Below are 22,591 nucleotides of genomic sequence, written 5' to 3'. Positions count from 1 at the left end.
CCAAGGAATCCGTCAGGTCCTGGGCTCTTGTTTTTTGGGAGGTTTTAGATCACTGCTTCGATCTCCTTACTAGATATTGGTCTATTCAGGTTGTCAGTTTCTTCCTGATTCAGTTTTGAAAGTTTATAGGTTTCTAGGAACGCACCTGTTTTGTCTAGGTTGCTTAACTTATTTGCATATAGCTGTTGATAATAATTTCTGATGATTGTTTCCTTGGTGTTAGTCATGATCTCTCCCTTTTCATTCATAATTTTATTAATTTGGGTCCTCTCTCTTTTCTTTTGGATTAGTTTGGCCAATGGTTTATCAATCTTATTGATTCTTCCAAAAAACCAGCTTTTAGTGTTGTTGATGTGTTCTACTGTATCTCTAGTTTCTATCTCATTGATCTCTGCTCTAATCTTGATTATTTCCCTTCTTATGTGTGGGGCTGGCTTAATTTGCTGCTGATTCTCCAGTTCTTTAAGGTGTAAAGGAGAGCTGGTGTATTCTGGATTTTTCAGTTTTTTTGAGGGAGGCTTGTATTTGTATTTGTATGTATTTCCCCCCATAAGTTTTGGACTGAAGTGTCTTCATTCATTGGTTTCCATTAATTGTTTAAGCTCTTCTTTGATTTCCTGGTTGATCCAAACATTCTCAAGCAGGGTGGTCTTTAGCTTCCAAGTGTTTGAATTCCTTCCAAACTTCTTCTTGTGACTGAGTTCCAGTTTCAAAGCACTGTGGTCTGAGAAAATTCAGGGAATAATCTCAATCTTTTGGTATTGGTTGGGCCCTGATTTGTGACCTACTGTATGGTCTATTCTGGAAAAAGATCCATGCGTGCTCTAGAAGAGTAAGTATTCTGTTGTTTTAGGGTGGAATGTTCTGTATATATCTATGATGTCCATCTGGTCCATGTGTCATTCAATGTTCTTGTTTCTTTATTGATTTTCTGCTTGGGATGATGTATTACTGTGTTAAGACCCCTACTAATAATGCATTCATATCAATATGACTCTTTATCTTGATTAACAGTTGTAGTTGGCTGCTCCCATATTGGGGGCATAAATATTTATAATTGTTAGATCTTCTTGGTAGATAGACCCTTTAAGAATGATGTAGTGTCCTTCTTTATCTGACGACAGTCTTTAGTTTAAAATCTGATTTATCTGATATGAGAATTGCTACCCCAGGTCTCTTTTCAGGCGCAGTGGCATGAAAGATGCTTCTCCATTCCTTCACTTTCAGTCTGGATGTATCCTAACATTCCAAGTGGATCTCTTGTAGACAACTTAAGTATGGGTCCTGTCATTTCATCCAATATGCAGTTCTGTGCCATTTTATGGGACTGTTTAGGCTGTTCACGTTGAGAGTGATTATTGAAAGATATGTTTTTATTGACATCATATTGCCTATGAAGTCCTTGTTTCTATAGATTGTTTCTGTAATTTTCTGTTCTATGCTACTCTTGGGTTCTTTCTTCCTTTATAGAAACCACCTTAGTATTTCTTGTAGTGCCAGCTTGGTGGCCACATACTCCTTTAAACCTTGCCAGTCTTGGAAGCTCTTTATCTCTCCATGCATTCTGAATGTCAGCCTTGCTGGATAAAGTATTCTTGGCTGCATATTCTTCTTATTTAGTGCCCTGAATATGTCTTGCCAGACTTTCTGACTTGCCAGGTTTCTGTGGACAGGTCTGACGTTATTCTGATGGACCTTCCTCTGTATGTAAGGAATATCTTCCCCCTAGTTGCTCTAAAAAGCACCTGTCTAAAATTATGATTTGTCAGTCTCACAATCAAGTGCCTCGAGGTCTTTTTAGATTTGTTGATCTTGGGGGATGTTCTTTCTACCTCTAAGACACAAATGCTGGTTCCATTCCCCAGATTGGGAAAAATTTCATCAAGAATTTGTTCAATTGTAGCTTCTAACCTTCTTTCTTTCTCCTCCCCCTCAGGTATCCCAATAATTATGACGTTGGAATGTTTCACGGTGTCATTTATTTCCCTAATTGTGTTTATGGCTTCTAAGACGTTTGTTCCAGGCCTCCATCTGATCCTTTTTCTCTATCAGTTTGTCATCTAGATCACTAATTCTATATTCTGCCTTGGTTACCCTAGCTGTTAGAGTATTTAGATTAGATTGGATCTCATTGGTAGCATTTTTAACTTCTTCCCAGGCAGCTTTCACTTCTGCCCTAATTGATTCCATGCTGTCACTAATAGTTTTCTCCAACCTAGCCATTGCCTAGATAACTATTACTCTGAATTCCCTTTACAACATAATGTTTATGTCCATACCCAACAGCTCTGATAGAGAGGGCACAGTCTCTGAATTTTTCCTCTGTTGGGTGTTCCTCCTCCTAGTCATTTTGGTGAGAGGTGGTTGAGGGGATGTATAGCTGAATATGTCAACCATGATCCACTCAAGGTGCACCCTGGAATGCTTCTGAGCAATCGGAAGTCACCACCAAAAAGAAAGAAAAAAGAAAAAAAAAGAGAGAGAAACAGGAAAACAAACAAACAAACAAACAAACAAAAAGCCAGCCAGAACAGGCCCCAAAGATAAGATTTATAAGGTATACAAACAAAAAGACTGACAAAAAAATAAAATGGCAAGAAAAAAAAATAGTCAAAATAACCCCAAGGATAAGATTTATATAATACCAGAACAAAAACAAATATACAGAAACACTGACAGAAGACAAAGATGGGAAGATGGTTATAAATCCTCCATGTGGAAGGTTCCATGTGGAATGAGGAAGGTTATTTCAGTTCTTCCTGGGTGTATCTTGCTATCTTCATTAAAGGACTCAACTTTCCAGAGATAAAGGGAGATCAAAATCGTTTTATATATAGGAGTAGTACTGATTAGGGGAAGAGGATTACCTTGAAGCTTGTATCTATATGTATATTAAAAAAAAAAAAAAAAGAAAAGAAAAAGAAAAACACAGGTATATGTATGCAAAAAGTTCAAGTTAAAAGGTTATTATGGAATATGTTGTATTAAACCTCTATTTGTAATGGTAAGTAGGTTAAAAAAATTAAAACGAACAAGAATAGTGAAAACAAATTAAAAATTAAAGTTGTATCTATGAAATATACAGGTTTTAGGGCAACACCAGGAGCTTAATATATTGTTTTCCCCTGATATTGGAGATTTACAGCTTTATGGGGACCTTGTGGTGGTTGTCCTCTCATTCTTTTGGCTGGCTTTCAGGGGAGGGGCCTGCCTCGTTTTTTCGGTCAGTCTTGCTTGGGTTGAGTCCTCCTGCCCTTGATCAAGGGGCTGGGCTCTGGAAACTGGTTTTTCAGGCTTTTGTTCTCTTGAGGTTTTTTTCCTTTTGGGGGCTTTCTGCAGCTTTTCGGAGGTTCAGTGAAAAGCAAACTGCACCCAGACCTCCACCTGAGAGAAGCCTCAGTCTGCTCCCCTCTGGGTGGTCCAGAACACACAGACTCCCCCTCTGCCAACTCCGCTGAGCCATACAAACTCCCAAAGGCAGAGCACATCCCCAGCCACTGTCCTGGGGTTGCCCGAAGCGCCTGCTTGTCTCTGCACCTGCTTGTCTTTGCTACTAAAACGGTGAGTGATATTGGTCCAGGGAGCCCGCTTCTGGTGGCTGCCTTTGCTGGGACTGTATAGTCCAGGGTCCAGACCTCAGGTTGCCACGGTGGGATGGTTACTCGGCCAGTCCTAGAGATGGATGGCTATCGACCGCAGAGTTTTCTCAGGTCCTGGTAGGGAGTGGGTCAGACCCTGTTCACACAGTGTGCAAAAGTTCTTGGGAGCGCTGGCTGGCGCCATCACCAGACTCCCTCATGAGTGGGGCGGGAATGTGCCCAGTCGAGCCATGGTGTAAGCCGCGCACTTGCACCGCACACTTGCTCTGCCGCTCTCTCTCTGGCAGGGGTGGTCGCCAGCAGTGGCCATCCTGGGACTGTGGGCTTAGGCCTGTGCCCCTGACCACCGGATTCCACCAGCTGTCCCCGAAGATCTTTCGCTCTTTTTTAGTGCTTTTAACCCGACTCCAATTGACCGCTGGTCCCAACCACAGGGCACTTTCGTACTGGGGGTATTACTCTGCAGTGGGTCGCTTCTGGTGGCTCCCTCCCCCTTCTGTTTATCCTTGGATATCAGTCCAATTGCTCCCAGTACACTTTAGATCTCCACTAGTGTCTTCTGCCTCCGTAGAGATCCAGAAGTGTATAATCCTCCATTTCAGGCTGATTTCATGGGTGTTCAGAGACTTCTGGTAGATGATTAGCTCACTTTAGGGGACCGGTTTAAACAGGGTCTCCTACTTCTCCACCATCTTGCCCCTCCTCTCCTGGTAGGAAGAGATTTACTACTGACATTTTGTGAATGGTTTTCTAGCTGATTTGTAGTTCCTTTACTCCTTTTTCTCTCTCTTGCTCTCTTCTTTTGTGATTCGATTTTCTGAGGTGGTAGGTTTTGATTCCTTTCTTCTTCTATAAGTTTTTGCTTTGTGGTTATCATGAGGCTTTAATAAAACTTCTTAAGAGTCACAACAGTCTATTTTAAGTTGGTAACAACTAAACTGAATGCATTCAAAAGCTCCCTAATTCTACACATGTCTTCCCCATTTTGTTTTTGATGGCAACAATTTACATCTTTTACATTGTGTATATATTAAGAAATTATTGTAGTTATAATTATTTCTAATATTTATGTTTTTTAACCTTATATTAGAATTAGAAGTGATTTATGTGCCACTATGACACTATTGGAGTTTTCTGAATTTTTCTATATACTTAACTGTTAGCAGTGGATTTTATACTTTCATCTATTTTTATATTACTAATTTATGTCCTTTAATTTCAGCTTGAAACATTAACACTTCTTGTAAAAGCACTCATGATCAACTCTTTAGTTTCTTCTTGTCTGGAAAATTCTTTAGTTCTCCTTCAGTTCTCAAAGAAAACTTTGCCAGGTAGAGTATTCTTGGTTAGCTGTTTTTTTTCCTATCAGTACTTTGAATACATTATCCCACTCCCCTCTTGCTTATAAAGCTTCTGCTGATGATCTTGCGTTAGTTCCCTTGTAAATAACAAGTTTTTTTCCTCTTGCTGCTTTAAGATGCTCTCCTGGTCTTTTAATTTGTGAATAACTTAACTGCAATGTGTCTTGGTGTGTATCTCCTGAGATGCAGCTTATCTGTATTCTTTGGTCTTCCTAGAATTGGACTTTTATGACTTTCCCCAGATTAGGGAACTTTTTAGCCATTATTTCTTTGAAGAAGCTTTCTGCTCCTTTGTCTATCTCTTCTTCTTTTTGGGAGCCCTATAATATGTCCGTTGGTCCATGATGGTGTATTCTAAGTCCTTAAAGCTATCTTCCCTTTCTTTTTTTTTTTTTCTTTTTTGCTTCTCTGATTGGATAGATTCCACTGCCTTATCTTCATTTGGCTGATCTTTTTTTCCACCTATTCTAGTCTGCTGCTGAACACCTCTACTGAATTTTGTAGTTAGTTAGTTATATTCTTCAGCTCCATGATTTCTGTTAGAAAAAAAAAAAAAAAAACTACCTCTTTGTTGAAATGCTTATTTTGTTAATAATGCCTTGCTCTCCTGACCTTGACAAGCATCTTTATGACTGTTATTTTGAGCTCTATTGTGTAAATCACTTATCTCCACTTCATTAAGATTTGTTTCTAGAGATTTATTTTGTTCTTTTGTTTGTAATGTATTTCCTCTTTTTTTTTTTTTTTTTTCATTTTTCTTATTCCCTCTGTGGGTTCTGCACAGTAGATAATACAGACAGCTCTGCCAGTCTTGATCACTGGTGTCGTATAGAAGATGAGCCTCATCAAATCAGCACAGGCTAAACTGTTGGTTGTCCTTTAAATCTATGTGATTACTCAAACAGACTTTTTTTTTTTTAGTGGTTCCTAGTAGTTGAGGGACCTGACAGTGTCCCCAAAGGATCACAGTCAGCACCTAGATGCAGGCTGACTGTAAGACTGACTCTCAGGAAGCAGTCTGTGAAATACATAGTCAAACCTGCTTCAGAGAAAGACTTGCCAGTTCCCTCCACATGGAGCCCTGGCGGATACCCGGGTGAGCACCCTCACGCATTGCTGGTAAGAACCACCTCACTGTTAGCTACAGGCCTGTGGGATTTGTGAATGCAAGCTCCGTTGGCAATCAGATGCAGTCAACCCTGAGCAGCAACAGTAAAGGGTAGGGCATCAGGCATGTGTTCACTCTTCTTCTAGAGAGGGGCTGATGACCTGGTTTTACAGTGGGAGTGAGCCAGAGGGAGAAGGTGACAGAAATGCCCACTAGCTACCATGCGCTCCACGGGGAATCACAGCCATTTTCTTAATGTACTCAGCCAGGCTTTTGCATATGGACTCTCCACAGCAGACTGGAAAGTAGGTAGTCAATTTCCTTTCAGGGAAAGACTAGAGATGGGCATTTTTGCCTGCTCTCTCTGTGCTAACAAGGCCTGTGGGGATAGTTAACAGTGAATGTGAGCCCATTAAGAATGGTTTCTGTAGTCTTGTGGGTCTTGTGGGTGTATAACCAACCGGCTTTCAGAGGTAGGTGTTTTGGGGGTCTGTCTTTTGAGTGATAGGGTGCTGAATGTATGGTCCACATCCTCTGCTGCTCATGGAGAAGCTGGGAGTTGGGGATGCCCTCTTGATGGTATGGCACTGTGCTGGGTATAGTTTTTATGGAAGGAGTGTGTTTAAGCCTTTCCTACCCATTTCAACGTGGTTTATTTTCTTAGTTGCCTGATGTGTACGAGTCACTGAACTACTTTCTCGATTTCTCTCAGAGGGACTACTCTGTGTGTGTATCTGGGGGAGGAGGGAATTTCGGGGATTTCCTATCTTACCATCTAGGTTCCTCCAACTGAATGGTCCTGCCAGACTGAAGTAGCAGTTTCTCATTAATTGTAGACTGTAACTGGGAGTTATAAATGGAATTTTTCTCTTAACCTCACTCTCAGAATGTCAGCTACTAGTGTACAAAAATGCAAAAGTTTTTTATACTGACCTTAGATCCTGAAACCCTGCTAAATCTACTTATTAGTTCTCCTGTTAGATTTTTAAAATTTGATTCCTTAAGAATAAAATTATTTATTAGATTCCTTATTTTTATTAGATTTTCTAGTATTGTCTATTCACAAAATACTTTTTTTTCAATCCGAATGCCTTTTATTTCTTTTTCTTGCTAGAAGCTTCAGTACAATGTTCAACATAAAGGATGAAGGGAATCCTTGTCTGCTCCTGATCTTAGGAGGAAATCATTCAGTCTTTCAACATTAACTACATTAACATAATCTTTCTTTTGATAATGGATTTACTTCCTATTCAGGAACCCTATGCAATAGTTCCCAAGAAAAAGCTATTGATTGGCCCAATGAAACAAAATTCATTCTGGTTTTGGAAATCACAGTTATTTAGAGATAAATGAGTAAGTCGAGAAAGCATAATTAACACAATATATTATAACACAGGTATGCACAAGTTACTGATGGTAACTTATGGTAATCTTTTACTATTAGAATTTGACAGTCTTTCGTTGAATTTTAGTATCTCAATTCCACAATGTGATCCATCCACTAAAAATTCCAGTCTCAGAGGGTGATGGCCCACTCACTATAGGAGGGGAATAGATAAATCTGAATCTTTTTTGCAGCTTTTGGCTCTTTTCCTGTCTTAAGCAAAAGATCCTCACCAAAGAAATATGTGGTAGGAAAAGAGAAAAAGGAGAAGAAAATATTCTTAACTTCTCTAAAATAAACCACATCTGAGATCAAGCCCTTGGGGCTGATGGCCTTCTAATGAAGCAAGGAGAATAGTGTTCTGCATAGCTCACGTGCCCTCTACACCGCATAGTTTACAAGAAAAACTTGGTGAGCCTTGGCAAGAAATCCAGAAGGAGTTGTCTTAGGTCTTTCAGGATTTTATACTAATGTATGTATTTTGCTTAATAACCACCTATATACATGAAAAGCTGACATAATTTAAAAAATATGGATTACTTGCAATCAAAAGACTTCCTTAATAGCCATTTCAATCCTGCTTTTCTTAAAATCAGAGGACATGGGTCATCAGTTCCATCATCTTTGTGATATCCTAAGAATTGGCAATCTTGATCCATACAGTGATACATTTATCATTTATAGAGGAAAGACCATTGTTTAATTTGCCAGGTGGTATCGTAGTAAAGCAAGTGTCATAGTTACTTTAAAGGTCCCTTTGGCAGATGTCAGGGGAGTCCGCATCAACATACACTGAATTGCACATTAGAAATACAATGACCACCGTACCAAATTATCGTACATTATCCTAGGGGTTATAAAAAGCTTAGTAAGTACTGTGATTTATTCATTTACTGAAATGTTATTTTAAGGCACAGTTAAAATAATCTGGAACGCTTGAGCAATTCTTCTGAATAACAGAAAATAGAGAGCTCTTACCAAGTTTGCAATGATGTAATGGTAGCCTTTTACATGCTTCCCAACGCTCACAATCTGTGAAAATGGAAGGAAACAAGAGAAAACCAATTTAACTTTACTGAAGAATACATTAAAAAATAGAATCTTAGCTACTTTAGCCTAATTCCATGTGGAAACATGATGAAAAAAATGTTACACTCTTCCTTGTAATTAGAAGAAATTCCTAAGCCAAAAATTAAGTGATTAAAGTAAAAAAAAATTCTAATTTCAATCATGCTGTATAAATGATCCTTCAATCAATAAACCTTGTTCAAAAAATTACACTGTAATTCCCTCAAAGAGGAGAAGATGGTTATGAAACAAACTGATAGTTCATATATATATTCTAAAAAAGAACAAACACTAACGTAAGAAACTTAAAATTATTTTGGTCCAAAGAAGATAGACATCCTTAATTTGTTGGTAATTTATAGAAATGTATGATACACTGTTAAGTGTCTTCCACTGTTAAGAATGATTTTCTATGAGTAGATTGGACTTTTGTCCTGAGCAGCAAGCAAGGTTTCTGTAAGGCAAAGTACCCGTGTTTAGATGCTTCTGAAACTAGAGTGCTTAGTTAATTCCCACCTGCCTATGAATAGAGCAGTATTTTATTATAATCAAAAGAATAAAGACAAAACATCATCAAGAGACTTTCTCTGTTAGATTCATTAATTTTTTAAAAAGATTTTATTTATTTATTTGACACACAGAGATCACAAGTAGGCAGAAAGGCAGGCAGAGAGAGGGGGGAAGCAGGCTCCCTGCTGAGCAGAGAGCCCTATGCGGGGCTCGATCCCAGGACTCTGGGATCATGACCTGAGCTGAAGGCAGAGGCTTTAACCCACTGAGCCACCCAGGTGCCCCGATTCATTAATTTTTTTCTAAGAATGTTTCTAGGAATGTTTCAGGAATTAGAAATTCAGAAATTTCTATCACAGAAATAAAATTGCATCAGAAGTTAAAACTCTTATTTTCTATAAAATTGACAATTTCTTCAATGAGAGAAAATCTAATGACAGATACCGGTGAGCAGTGTGGTAACTTCATTGGTTCCTCAAAGGGGACAACATGATGTATGAGTTTTGTATACTTCAATCACCAAAGAAAAAAATTAAATTGTTTTCAGCATTTTAATATCCTCTAAAAATAATTCTTTGTAAATAGGTGACTTCCGTATAAAATAAAGGAAAACCCTTTTAAAATCCAGAAAATGCAAAATGTGCTCCAAACCAGAGCTTTGCACACAAGGCCCCTGGTGAAATGAGTGTCTGCTCATCTCATCATTGCTTTCTGGTCATAGCTAAGACCTTCCCTTATCCGGATGGCTCTGCGGTTTCACTACAATGGAGTTTGGATTTTTACCTTAGTATTTTTTATATTGTTTGGGATTTGTTGTGTTTCCTGAGTATGAAGATTTCTTCAATTCTGGGAAATTCTCCACCCACATCCCTGAAAACATCCCTTCAAAGGTATCTGTGTTTGCCTCTAACAGGTACTGCAATGTTGCTGTCACTGATTCCCACCTCACAGTGTGGTACAAATTAAATTCAATTAACAATCTGCCTACAGAAGGTTGTGATGACCACTTCCCATCGGATGTATTTGCCCCGCCACACAGAGCCCGGCCCCGGCAGAACACACCCAGCTGACTCCACGTCCAGGTAGCAGGTGGTTTTCTAGTCCCCTTCATGACTGCAGTGTCACACCCTTCAAGAGTGTGGCTTTCGATCGGATCTGAGGTTGAACTTACTGCCTTGGCTGCACCCGAAGTTCCTGTTCTCGGGTGACCATTAGCCCCCGGGTCAGGCTGTCCAATCTGGCAGCTTATATGGGCACAGTCCCTCCCAGAGTCCTTCTTGGCTCCTGAAATGTTCTTTATTCTCCAGGAAGCTTTCCTTTGCATGTGCAATGTTTTACACAGCGTGTCTCCAGCTTTTTCCTCTTGCCTGATTCATCCAGTCCACAGTTAATCTAAAACTGAACAGCCCTCGACAGTCTCACCATACAGATGAGGACAAGCCATGTGTAGATGGGATTGCAAAGAAAGTCCAGGAAAGAAACTGTGTAACTAGTCATCATACCGGGTAACCCAAACCTGATTGATTTAGACCAGGCTGAGGAGGGCAGAGCCCTGGAATTCTCTGGGAATCTGAGGTGGAGCTTGTGCAAAAGATAATTATTAAGGAACACTTGATGGCTGGTACTCAGGACTCACTCTATGGAACCTCAGCAGGGACTGCCGCCCTCCAACAGTTCATTGTTTTTCTCTCGAGCTTTCACTGCAACCTTCTCCAGTGTGAGGGGTCAGCCTCCTCACTCTCCCCAAGCCCCCACACTCAGCCCGCCTCTTCTCTCTCAAGGCTCTCAGTGTGTGATTTCTCCATGGCTGCACTCCATCCCCTCTCCCTTCTTCTAAAAACACTGTGAAGAGCTAACTCTTGTAAATGTTAAAAAGATGTGGGGCCAGTAGAAATTCTGCCCTCGGTGCCTCTACAAGGAAACAACCATCCGTTCTTGACTGCCTATAAGTTCAACCTTATGTAAGAAGTTTTCAAGACTTACAAAACAAGTGAAAGTGACAAAAGTCCTGGCAGAAAGGCCTTGCTGAGCTTGGTGTGCACTGGCATGATGGGCACCGGGGGCCTCGGGGAGCAGTGAGCAGACGATTTAGTCACCTGGCTGGGGAGGCCAGAGAGAAGAACATCGTTTTTCCGAGCAAGATCCTTGCTCGGGAAAAACAAAGGTGCTGCAGAAACTGCTGTGAGGCCCTCACAGCTTCTGACCACGGCGGGCCAGGGGTTAAGGCCAGGTCTTGGGCCCTCTGCCAAGCATATAACACGAGATGGAAGTTTCTTGTGAACAACATCAACAAAAATACAGTGGATACTCCAATACTCTATAGGAAAGTGTCCTGCACCCAAAGTGCTGTTTGGTTAAGCTAAATAATTTATTTACTTTTTTATGGTTGTGTGAAACAGTGTCACGGTATGGTTTGACTCGGCCATCATCATCTCAACCCAAGTGCAGACTGTCTCATGTGTAAAAACAAAAACAAAACAGAAAACAACCCCACCCCAAACAAACAAACAACCCAACCAAACAAGAAACTCAAAAACAACAAATCTGAGTGACTTGACTTTGGAAGCAGGCAAAACCTTGTGTCTCTGTATTTCTGATGTTATTCTTTATAAAGAGGGAAAGTAAACAGTGAGGTGAAAGATACAAGGATACCTGACAGCGTGGGTATGTCTGCAGCACCCCTGACTGTCAGAGACAGGGCTGGCTGCCCCCAAGGCCTTTCTTTGATCGGTTCAGCACATGCAGCTGTAACGGTCAGCCCAGAGTCCCATGACCTTAGGGTCTCCTCTGGTCCCCAAAGCCCACTTCGCTCATGGTGGGGAGGGGCAGGAGGCCAGGTCAGAAGTGCCAGGAAATGGATGCCCCCCACCCCAGCAGCCCTCCCACAGTGATGTACAAGTGGGTTTGGGTCAGTTGTTAAGGGGGAAACATGCCTACGTTGAGGCCTTGGTTGCAATAATTAATTATGTCCTTTTATAAGACAGAAAAGTGTTCGAGTAGAGACTCTGCATCTCTATTCTTTTCATCTTAAAAAAAAAAACCCAGAGGATGCAAATGAACAAAGAATGATGATTAAGTGTCCATTCAGAGTTCTAAAGAACGGATTAGGAAGGATATGCAAGTTCCACAGATCATATACTTTCCAAGGAGCCCATTTTTCCAAGAATAAAACGTTTAAGAAATTGATTCCTTTGATTATTTTTTTCTTGTTTGTTTTTTAGGAAACAACAGTTGCTTAGAAATATCTATGGTGTTGGTCAAATGATTCAATTCTAAAATCAGGCCTCGGTGCACTAATAAGGTAAATGCCAGATGCAGCCACCGCACTGTTTTGTTAACAAATTACAGCCTAATCTCTATGACTGTGACTTCTAAATCTTTACTCTTCTATTAAAATTAAGGAAGAATGAATCCAAGAGACTTTCCCACCTTGGCCTCACCTTTAAATAAACTGAGTTGAATAAATGTGTCTTATGTATAAATTTAGGGTAAGCAGATTGAAGGCTTATAGACAGAAGTAAGCTGGTGCTGCTGCTCTAAGGGTGTTTAATTAATCTCTTAAGGCGATAAGCCTCACACAGAGTAAAGCAAATGCAGAGTAAAGCAAAGGGAATGCCATGGATTTTAAGAAGTGGTATCATTCAGCTGGGAGAACAAGGTAATTTGAAAGACAGAACAGATGTTAAATATTGATTGAGTGGATGAATACAGAAGTTAGCATATAAATGCCACAAACACAGTATATTAAGATCATTTTGAGGCTTGTAAATGATGAGAGTTCGGCCTTTAACCCACAATCCAATTTTATGCGAATCCTTTACATACCGATGGTTTATAAAGCATCTGGGGGTCTTCCCAGAGGAGGGCGGCTGTGTATTACCTTGAACTACTATTATGAAACCATGATCATGACATTGTACTGTCCTCAAGCTAGAGGCCTGCAACAGCACACCCAAATATGAATGATTTTGGTTTTCCTTTTACTTTGAATTTATAAGTCAGCTGGAAATTCCTCTCCTGCCTGTTACCACATTCCAGAGAATTCTGGGACAGGAGCACAGCAGGCCAGCATTTGGTGGTGTTGCGGACACAAAGCCCAGTAAATGCTGGAGATGTTCTGTCACTCTCCCCAGTCCTTTGTATCTACAGAAATCCCAACCCCCAGATGTCCCTCGAATGTTGATTTTTCAGGATGCTTCAAAATATTTTATTATAGATAAAAACTCAAGCTTTAGCTTCTTTAGTTTGTTGAGTTTGTTTACCTCAGTTTTACCAAAAGAAAAATATAAGGCAAAGGGCTTTTGCAAATGGACTGCTGAATTACAGCCTCCTAAGAAAACAGCAGGACTTTTCCTTCTGGGGGTGTGATTCACAGAGAGAGGAAAATAAAGAACCCCAGAAGTAAAGGAATGAGGCTACTTGGTATGGGAAGAGATTCAGGGAGAAGATGGAAGGACAGTGCTCATCAGATGTTTTAACTGATAGAGGGTCCGCACACACATACACTTGGAGATGGTAGAAATTATAAAACTTTCTAATTAGGACAAACTCATTTTTAGGGTAAAGGGAGTAGAAAAGCATTGCCCATGAAAGGATGGCTGCCTCTCGAAACAGTGGTGTGATCTCTCCGTGGAAGTGCCCAACGGGACTGCTGAATTCCAGTAGAAGATGTACTAGAATATGTACTAGAAGTAGAAGGGATAGAGGCCTTCTCAGCCATCAAGTCCTTTGTCTGCACCACCAGCGACTGTCAGAGACACTACTGGCCACCCACTAAGGCTCTTCTCTGACCGGTTCAGCACATGCTGCTGTAATGCCTGGCACCTGGAGTTCTGTGACTTTAGGGTCTGCTCTGGTCCCAGAGCCCAATTTGCTCATGGTGGAGAGGAGCAGGAGGCCAGGTAGGAAGTGCCAGGGAGTGGGGTGCCTTCCTCCCACAGTGATTGACAGGAGCCGGTGCACAAATATTCCAATGCCCTTGCCAGAGAGAGGATTGTGACATGTGTGTTCTATTTACACTAATTTCAAATGACATTTACAATAATCTTCCAGTAATTTACATTAATTTCAAATGAGATTAAGCCTCCGTTACCCATGTGGTAATTTTCGGGATAAATGCACCTTTAATTGACTGAATTTCTCCACTGCCCTTCTAGTGTGTTCTTTACCTCCCAAACTGACTGATTGATTACACATAAATCTTTGTCTTGAGGTCTGCTTCTGCAGAAACCAAACTAAGACAGTCTACAAATAAAAAAAGAAAGGAAGAATGTGGCAGGAAAATTAATAAGGGTACAAAACACTTTTGTTGGCTAACTGTGCCAAGCTTTTCATGCCTATAATGCAACACACATACATCATATTCTGAGTCCCTAACCACTGTCTACAGTCAAAGACTCAAGTTGCATAAAACACCATGCTTTTATTTGGATATTTAAATTTGGTGGGAAAGGTTAAACCTCTTATATAGGGAAATAGGAATGAATCGGTATCTTTATTTAATACCTTCTTTTTATTCCCACCATATGATCTTCCCTTTCATACTGTCTTTATATATCTTAAGAACAACCATTCTTAGTACCGGTCTCTTTCTTGGACTATATTCCAAATGTTAAAAACAACAACAACAACAACAACCGCAAAGCACCTTCAATTTCATCCCTTCAGAACAAAGATGGCAGATCACTTTGTATATACCTATCTACACGGAAGGCCCTGTAAGTGAGGTGATTTGAATGCGGTTGTAAAACAATGACTGAAAACTAAGTGCTGAAATGCAGGTATTTATTTCTTGCTTGGGACTCATCTCATCATGGTAACTGCCAGCAGCTACAGAAAAGCACAGTGGAGGAGCATATCCTTCTCTCTCTGCCTATTACGGTGGTTCCAGAATTCTACATCCACAGAGCTTGAATAATATGATTCTCATCATGCTAATGATGACCATCTCTTAGCAAAGATCCATTCTGATTTAATAGCATTTTAATTTAGTGATTGAAAATATTTGCAAAGAGGCACAGAGGTTCGATGGAATTTGTAATTATGAATGTGAAATGCACATAATAGCTTGAAAGAACCATTGAGCGCCCTGCTTTTCTTTAACTAAAGAGATATTTTCTAAGAAGCAATATAAAAGATAATTCTAATGAGATATAGTTGGAGGGGGTAATCCTTTGCTTTTTCATAAACAAACACATTAAATAGGTAGAGTCATTAAGTAATAAAGCTGGGACTCCAGCCCAGATGTTCTGACTGTAATATATATATATATATATATATATATATATATATATATATGTTTTAATTATACACTGTTGCCTTCCCTATGCCATAGCAATCAGAAAAATGGTTTGATTTTGGCCAATTTTTATACATTTTTCATAAGCAGAAAATGAATAACAGATATTTATGACAGTGACTTTATCATACTAGTTCATGAATGCCAAATGTGTTGATGAGAAAAACCAGCTTTTTCATAATGAAGTAAAGTTCCTTTTCTTCAACTAATCTCCTGTTTGAACATATTGCTTATTTGAATAACATCATATATGCAAGGTTTCCCCAGTCCCATTCTGCAGCAGACTGGGACACGGCCACGCAGATGGAGAACGAGCAGGTAAAATTTAACATATCCAAGTTTAGGTGTGCAAGTTCCTTATATATCCACAAGAAAGCCAATTAGCAGGAAAACTTAAATAGCTTGGATTTAGTTTTGTATAGTTTGTACTTTACCAGATGTGTATCTAAAATGACAGTTGAGGTATAAAGCCTACCTTTACTGTAAATCCAACTCAATCCAATAGATAATTCTACTCACAGGACAAGCTCAAAATGACCAATTAAATGTTCACCCATGTACAGTACAGTTTTAAGTACACTCTATGGTGTTCTTTTTGAGAACAGGAATACTGTAAGTGGTTAACTTTCTATTATTCAGAATATTTCATGTCCCTAATTGGACAGGTCATCAATGGATAAACATCTATTCATGGGTTACAAAGAAAACTTGAGGGCCTGGTGGGGTTGGTGGTGATGGGAATAGAAGTTATCTTCAAAGGTCATGTATTGCCACACGTTTCCAAGGGACAGATAATTATGAGGGGGTGTCTGAATTATATGTCAACTATGTTTGAACATGGCTTGCAGAAGCACCCTGTGAAGGCGTTGTTTATGGGATGGATGACCTCTAAGATCTATCCAACCGGAGAATCTTGTAGTGTAGGGAACTGTATGAAACACTTTCTGGGGGCTCCTGTTAACATGTTCCTACCACTATCCCCTTGGTTTTATATTTATTTTTCTTATCATATTTATTTGAAATATTACCATCAGAGCATTTCCTCCTCCCTCATTTTTCTTAATTCAAAACTTCCTTTATTTTCTTGGAATCATTTTCTTTTCCCGTATTTTCTAGGCAAATAAAATGCAAAGAAGTGACTGCAGAGAGAGAGAGAGAGAGAGAGAAATAGAGAGAGAGAGATTCTTTTTTTTTTTTTTTTTTTTAAAGATTTTATTTATTAATTTAACAGAGAGAAATCACAAGTAGATGGAGAGGCAGCCAGAGAGAGAGAGAGAGGGAAGCAGGCTCTCTGCTGAGCAGAGAGCCCGATGCGGGACTCGATCCCAGAACTCTGAGATCATGACCTGAGCCGAAGGCAGCGGCCCAACCCACTGAGCCACCCAGGCGCCCGAGAGAGAGAGATTCTATAGACACTCTTACAGGGAACACCAGGTTAAATAAGGTTTGAGGTTGCTTTGCTATAGGAATTTTTAGACTTTAATATGCTAATGCACACAGAAATCCCAGGAGCCAAATAGAGCATGCCACTCTAGAGAACAGTTTTAAAAGGTTGTTTAAGGACATCTTTCCTATAGCTTTACTCTGTACTCACTACTTTCCTTAACTTTCACAACCATTTTTTTGAGGCATACTGAAGGTATGTTCTGTCCATAATAATTGTGGCAGCACCTTGCTATTTAATAACGTCAGCTAGTAACTTTTTGGTCGTGAGTTCTACTCAACAGATAAAATTGTGATTAAATATAGAAGACAGAAGACCCCAGAGTCACTCTCCTTACTTTTATTTCAGGAGAATGTTTTCTTGGCCATTAAGCTCACTTGTTTTGTTTTATTTTATTTCCAACAGCTCAGTGCTACAGGACCATGTTCCTATGAAGTGGATTCAGAGTGAGGACAAAGCAGAGCCCCTATCTTCATACACAAGTAAAATCTTTTCTGTGTCAATTTTTTATCTTTTTTCAATCGACTAACTAAGAAATTACTTGAAAAAAAAAAACAAGCAAATGAAAGGTTATGAAAAGAAACAAAGCAGGGATAATATGCATGTTCCTAAAAAAGGAGATTCTCCTACTTGGTGCTGGCATGTTGTATATGCCTAGCAAGCTCACTGTGCAGGTATTTTAGTCCTACAAAGACTGTTATCCATAACTAATAACACCACTAAATTCACCAAAGGAGATTTCCCCCTCTCTCTTTTTTTTTAACCTTAGGTCAGTTAAACTTCTCAAAATAGTAACAAAAGTAATAGGGACTATGAATCTCTAAATTAAGTGCCTATCGTGATGCTTGGCGAAGTAGGTATTAATAAACACCTTTAAGAATCTCTCATGATCCCTATTTGGCATTATGTATTTACTTGTTTATTTTGTGTCTCCCTCATTAAAATAGGGGCTCCATGGAGCAGGGACTTCAGGGATCTTGGAGACTGCCTGGCCTTTGATAAGCCTTCAATAAATATCTGTTATGCAGATTTCAAATAAATGAAATGAAATACTGGTATACATGAGACACAAAAAATGAAAACTAAGAACCACTGCTCACTTGGCACACTACTAGTCAGTAATCTGTCCCCCTTTCAGCCTATTCTCTAAGATGTCACAAGAATTATTGTTCTTAAAATATGAATTGATCAGATCATGTCTAAAACTACCCAAAGGCATCAAAATGTTAATGAGGAATATAAAACTACTGAGGAGACCCCATGGGGCCCTCTGTAATCTGTCTTCAATTTGCCCTGAGCATCTTTTCATTTCCCCTGTAGCTAATGTTCCAAACATATGCATTTGCTTTCCCCAAACATGTGGCTCCAACCCAGGGCTCTGCTCTCCCACTGCCATCTGCCCTGAATGCCCGGTCCCGGCGTTTCTTCCTGGGGAATTCTGACTCATCTTTCAGCAATGTGCTTTATTACACCTGTCTGCATGGTGCTACATTATTTGCTTGTGTTCCTCTCTTTTCCTTTACATCTGAAATTCCTTCAAGGGATGGACAACAATTGATTAAACTTTATACACAGTGCTCGGGAATTGGTAGGTACTGAATAAATGAGCAAATGGGTGAATGCTATGTACATGCATAAGAAAGGAAAATGATAGGGTGGGGTGGGCAGACACAAGAAGATGAGTTTCTTTGTGTTACTGGCAAGATATTTATACTATTATGTCATTATAGTATATTAAAACATTTGACCTTCAAATTTACATTATGATAACAATCAGCCAAAACAGCCACACAATTAACTAAAAGAACAAAATTCAAAACGTATTTTTCCAGTATAGATTTTGAGGTTGTAAAGGAAAATACATAGGGTAAGTACAGAGACAGCATAAACCTGGACTTGGAAGAACATAAGAATCATGGGGTATACATGTGACTCTAGGGGGGAAAACAAACAAACAAAAGAAAAACTCACTATGTACAATCTTGATCTTTCTTCCATTTACCAGTGATCATGTGGAACTTATTCTCCCTCTTTTTTTCTTTTCTTTTTTTTGGTAAAAAGTACACCATTTAAATTTCCTTCCATAATCTCATCTTAATCTTGGCACTAGTTGTATAGGAGTTCAGAGAAAATCTAGATGATCACTGGGGAAGTTGTGTACAATCATGGGGAGGGTTCAGTATGGATTTGTGTTATTACCTTTCTAACCAGCACACTGATTAAGAAGATGTATCCCTGGGGCGCCTGGGTGGCTCAGTGGGTTAAGCCGCTGCCTTTGGCTCAGGTCGTGATCTCAGGGTCCTGGGATCGAGTCCCGCATCGGGCTCTCTGCTCGGCAGGGAGCCTGCTTCCTCCTCTCTCTCTGCCTGCCTCTCTGCCTACTTGTAATCTCTCTCTGTCAAATAAATAAATAAAAAATCTTAAAAAAAAAAAAAAAGAAGAAGATGTATCCCTTCATTCATTAGCAGGGAAGGCACTCTACCACTGAACTGTTGACTCTAAATACTCCAGAGTTTATAAAGCGTGGTTGTATTTATGTTTACAAGACTCAGAAGAGTGCCCTCAAAGGTATTGCTGGCTGTGTTGCTTCCTTTTTGTTAATCTCACTGCCTTTTAAATATTTAAAGAGTAGATGAAATAAATTATGAAGTTATTCTCTATTTTCTCCTTAATAAGAGGTATTACTTGCCTTTCTCTAAACTACGGTAGGTAAGTCTATGCAGCTGCTTTCTATTTAAGGCTAGAAAAACTAACTTATTTCTCTAAAATTGTCAAGCAGATTGTCCTTTTAAAAAAAAAACACCTGAGTTTTTGAATGTTTATGTCAACAGCAATAATGGAAATTATTCTAAGCAGTATTCTTGGAGCATCAACCAGAACAAATTGAGTTGAACACAATCAATGCCTAGAATTCACAATTCTTCCAAGAAAAAAGTACTAGTATTCTCACAACCATATTTTCCTTGCTCTTCAAAAATCTTACATCCTTTGCTTTCTTTACTTTTTCCTTTTTTAATTTTTTTAAACTTTTAAGAAAATGAGGAATTCCTGCAACCATGGTTACTGTTGCTAAGAGTCAGTCAATTAGAGATTGACTTTCTAACTCCCACCAAATTCCATTTGCACTAGTCTGACTGAGATCTGTAAAGATGTTTCTGTTTTCTATGAAAACAACAAACCCAGTGCATTGTGATGGGATTTGTGCATTCAAATCAGTTCAGCTAAAAAGTAAGATCAAAGAAGTAAACCTTCCTGGTTTTAAACATAACCTCCTGTCTTTTAAGTTTCCCCTTACTTCGTAGCAGCTCCTGACTGAGCAGAGCTCAAGATGACAAAGCAAGCTTTATAAGGAGGCATTTCAGCAAGCTTTGCCAAGTGCCCCTGTGCGGGAAATTGCTGATACGATTTCTCTGCTGTAGTAATTTCTTTGAGTGCCTGGTTTGTTCCCACTGCATCTCACTCATTGTTACATTAATATATGGAAATGAAACTTTCATGCTTTTTCAGCCAATACAACAAACACCAGAAAACCCTGATTTCCCACCATTGTTGGCGGGGGAGGTCTTCTGGACAAGAAAGCTTCTCAGGGAATGGAGGGCTTAACTTCCAGAACCTTAAAGGGCTTCTGACTGTTCGTCCTTGAAACACAGAAATGAGATCCCACCTGCCAGTGTCTTCAAATGAAGCTCATTGAGATTGACTTTCATTTATTCAACAATTATTTTTGATACCCTTTCATATCACTGGGGATATACTGTAACTCTAAGTACAGACCCTGCTCTGAGGGAGATAAGAGTTCCACAACAAAGACAGGTAGCTAAACACAACAGGAGGAATCCATATGCTGGCTACCTCGAGTCTTTACAGCATTATTTTTTATTATTGCTCAGCTCCCATTTCTGCCTTTCCCCCCAGCCAATTTTATCACATGGAAGGAGTGTCCTCCTTCTGGGCTTTTCCAGAACTCTTTGCCTTTGAGGTTGTTTCTGTCTGGACTACCCTTACCCCTCCACACTGTTCCCGGGAAAATGCAATGCGTTTTCAACGTAAGTGTCTGTTTTCCCTGTGAGGCCTGCCTGGATTATACTGAGTCACCACATTCCCTGAGTTCCTGACACCTGCTGTAATGTTTCTGATTCCAAAGCCATCAAGAACTGCGTGGCCGGCCACTCCGCACTCACGCTTCTGAGCTCCCAACTTGGGTGTATGCGCGCCCAGTGCAGGGCCAGCCAGCTCTGCTCATCTTCGCACAGCGCCCTTGTGCCTGGAATGATATCCGGCACACAGGTGTTGAATGGGGGCATCAGAAATTAAGTGCGGACCGTCCTGTCTCCGCTGCTGCTGTAGCGCCTGCGGCTTCATTCTTCCAGACACCATTCAAATAATCAGAGCCATTTTCCCCTGCGATGAGGCCCTTTCTGTAGGGCTATTCCTATGACCAAAGCTAGCTTTCCTTGTCTCTGTGCTTCTTTTTGTCTCCTCTGTCTCTTGTACTTTTGTTTTTAAGGATTTTCTTTTGGGGGCGGGGTCTTAGTGTGAGGGGAAAAAAAAAATGACCCTATGGTTATCAGAAAGTAAATAGAATGTTCCTTTCCTTCTAGATAATGACTCAACCGCTTACGGCATATGGGGGCAGGCTCTTTTTAATGCTTTATTCAAAGTCAGAGATGTTTTTGGAAGTGGAGGTGGCCAGAACTCTAGATTTAGTGTAGTCATTTGTGTTAGAGATGTCTGAAAATGTATAAATGCAGATTCTAGAAAAACAGACATTATCTGAGGCCATACATTTGGCAAGCTGCCAAAAATCCGTCTGCACCTGACGTCTCACTTGGATGGAACTAGCCAGGGAGGCAGCCTTAGACTTAAATTAGGTTAACTGGGACCTGGTGCACTTTTCACCAGTTAGGTGCAAGTGACCACATTTCCTTGTGTGAGAAATTTCCCTCTTTCCAACTGATTGTGCCCCGAGGCAGGATTATTGGTTTCCTCTGGTGAGGCAATAAACCTCTGAGAGGTCACTGTGGTTTTTAGGCTTTTCTTATTAATTTGCAACAGATGGGAAGGTCACTGATTTTGCCAATTATCTGAGTCCCATTGAGTCTAATGGAAACCCCAATTTCCCTTTTATAAAGTGGAAGGGGGAATATTGCTGAAAGAGGCATCAATTACGTTTGAGATGTGCAATAAACAGGCAGTTCGAGATGCCTATGAGCCACTTTCTCAGCTCTTTGGTTAAAAGCTATTTCATCCTGCGAGGTTAGTCCCTGTCATCTTCTCCCGACACGGACTTGGTAAGGCTTCTTACATATACCCATGGCGTGTTCCAGGGACAGTAGAGTTCCAGGTCTCCACTGAATGCCCCTGATACCATAATGTATTCAGTAAGAACCGTACCTGTAACAAAATCCCCAAGATTTTATTGGGGATTTTGTTGGGGATCACGAAATCCTTGATCACTTTCTATGCACCATGTTTCTCAAGGAAAGAAAGCGTTTTAGCAGGATTTTAGCAAATGCTTTTGGTTTAAACCTTAATTGGCCAGAGAAGAGCTCCTAACCAGAAGAGAAAATGCCTCTGTTTTGCTCATCACTTTATCTTCAGCAGGGCCTGGCGCCACACCTGAAAGGGGCAGTCAACAAATATTCATAGGATGAATGAATGTACAGAAAGGGCGACTTGACTGAGCTTTTAGTCTATGCTTCCTTTCAAGGTGAATCTCATGTGTAAAAATTATAATTGCTTCAGGATCAAATGCAACGATCAGGAAGTTTTTACTGGAAATAGCGTTACTGACTTTTAGAGCGATCAAGATTTTCTAA

At 40.0% G+C, this 22,591-nt stretch overlaps 1 protein-coding gene and 1 long non-coding RNA gene across 11 annotated transcripts in view; one reads left to right on the top strand and one right to left on the bottom strand.

The window, feature by feature from the left end:
* The window catches only part of GRIA4 (glutamate ionotropic receptor AMPA type subunit 4), a 387,246-nt gene that overhangs the window by 89,237 nt on the left and 275,418 nt on the right, over positions 1-22,591 (bottom strand). For all 10 annotated transcript variants that reach the window (XM_059179531.1, XM_059179526.1, XM_059179517.1 and 7 more), the window contains exon 6: positions 8,431-8,484. In XM_059179531.1, coding sequence (XP_059035514.1) covers positions 8,431-8,484 — 54 coding nt within the window. The remainder of the gene's footprint in view (positions 1-8,430; positions 8,485-22,591) is intronic.
* On the top strand, positions 3,181-19,505 carry LOC131834945 (uncharacterized). Its single transcript, XR_009355041.1, has 5 exons — positions 3,181-3,561; positions 5,882-6,079; positions 9,944-12,331; positions 17,178-17,254; positions 17,720-19,505. It is a non-coding gene; the product is annotated as an uncharacterized LOC131834945 (long non-coding RNA).

The sequence above is a fragment of the Mustela lutreola genome, chromosome 1, assembly GCF_030435805.1.
Source record: "Mustela lutreola isolate mMusLut2 chromosome 1, mMusLut2.pri, whole genome shotgun sequence".
NCBI lineage: Eukaryota > Metazoa > Chordata > Mammalia > Carnivora > Mustelidae > Mustela > Mustela lutreola.
The sequence above is the reverse complement of the archived record's forward strand: the minus strand, read 5'-3'. Positions and strand labels throughout refer to the sequence as shown.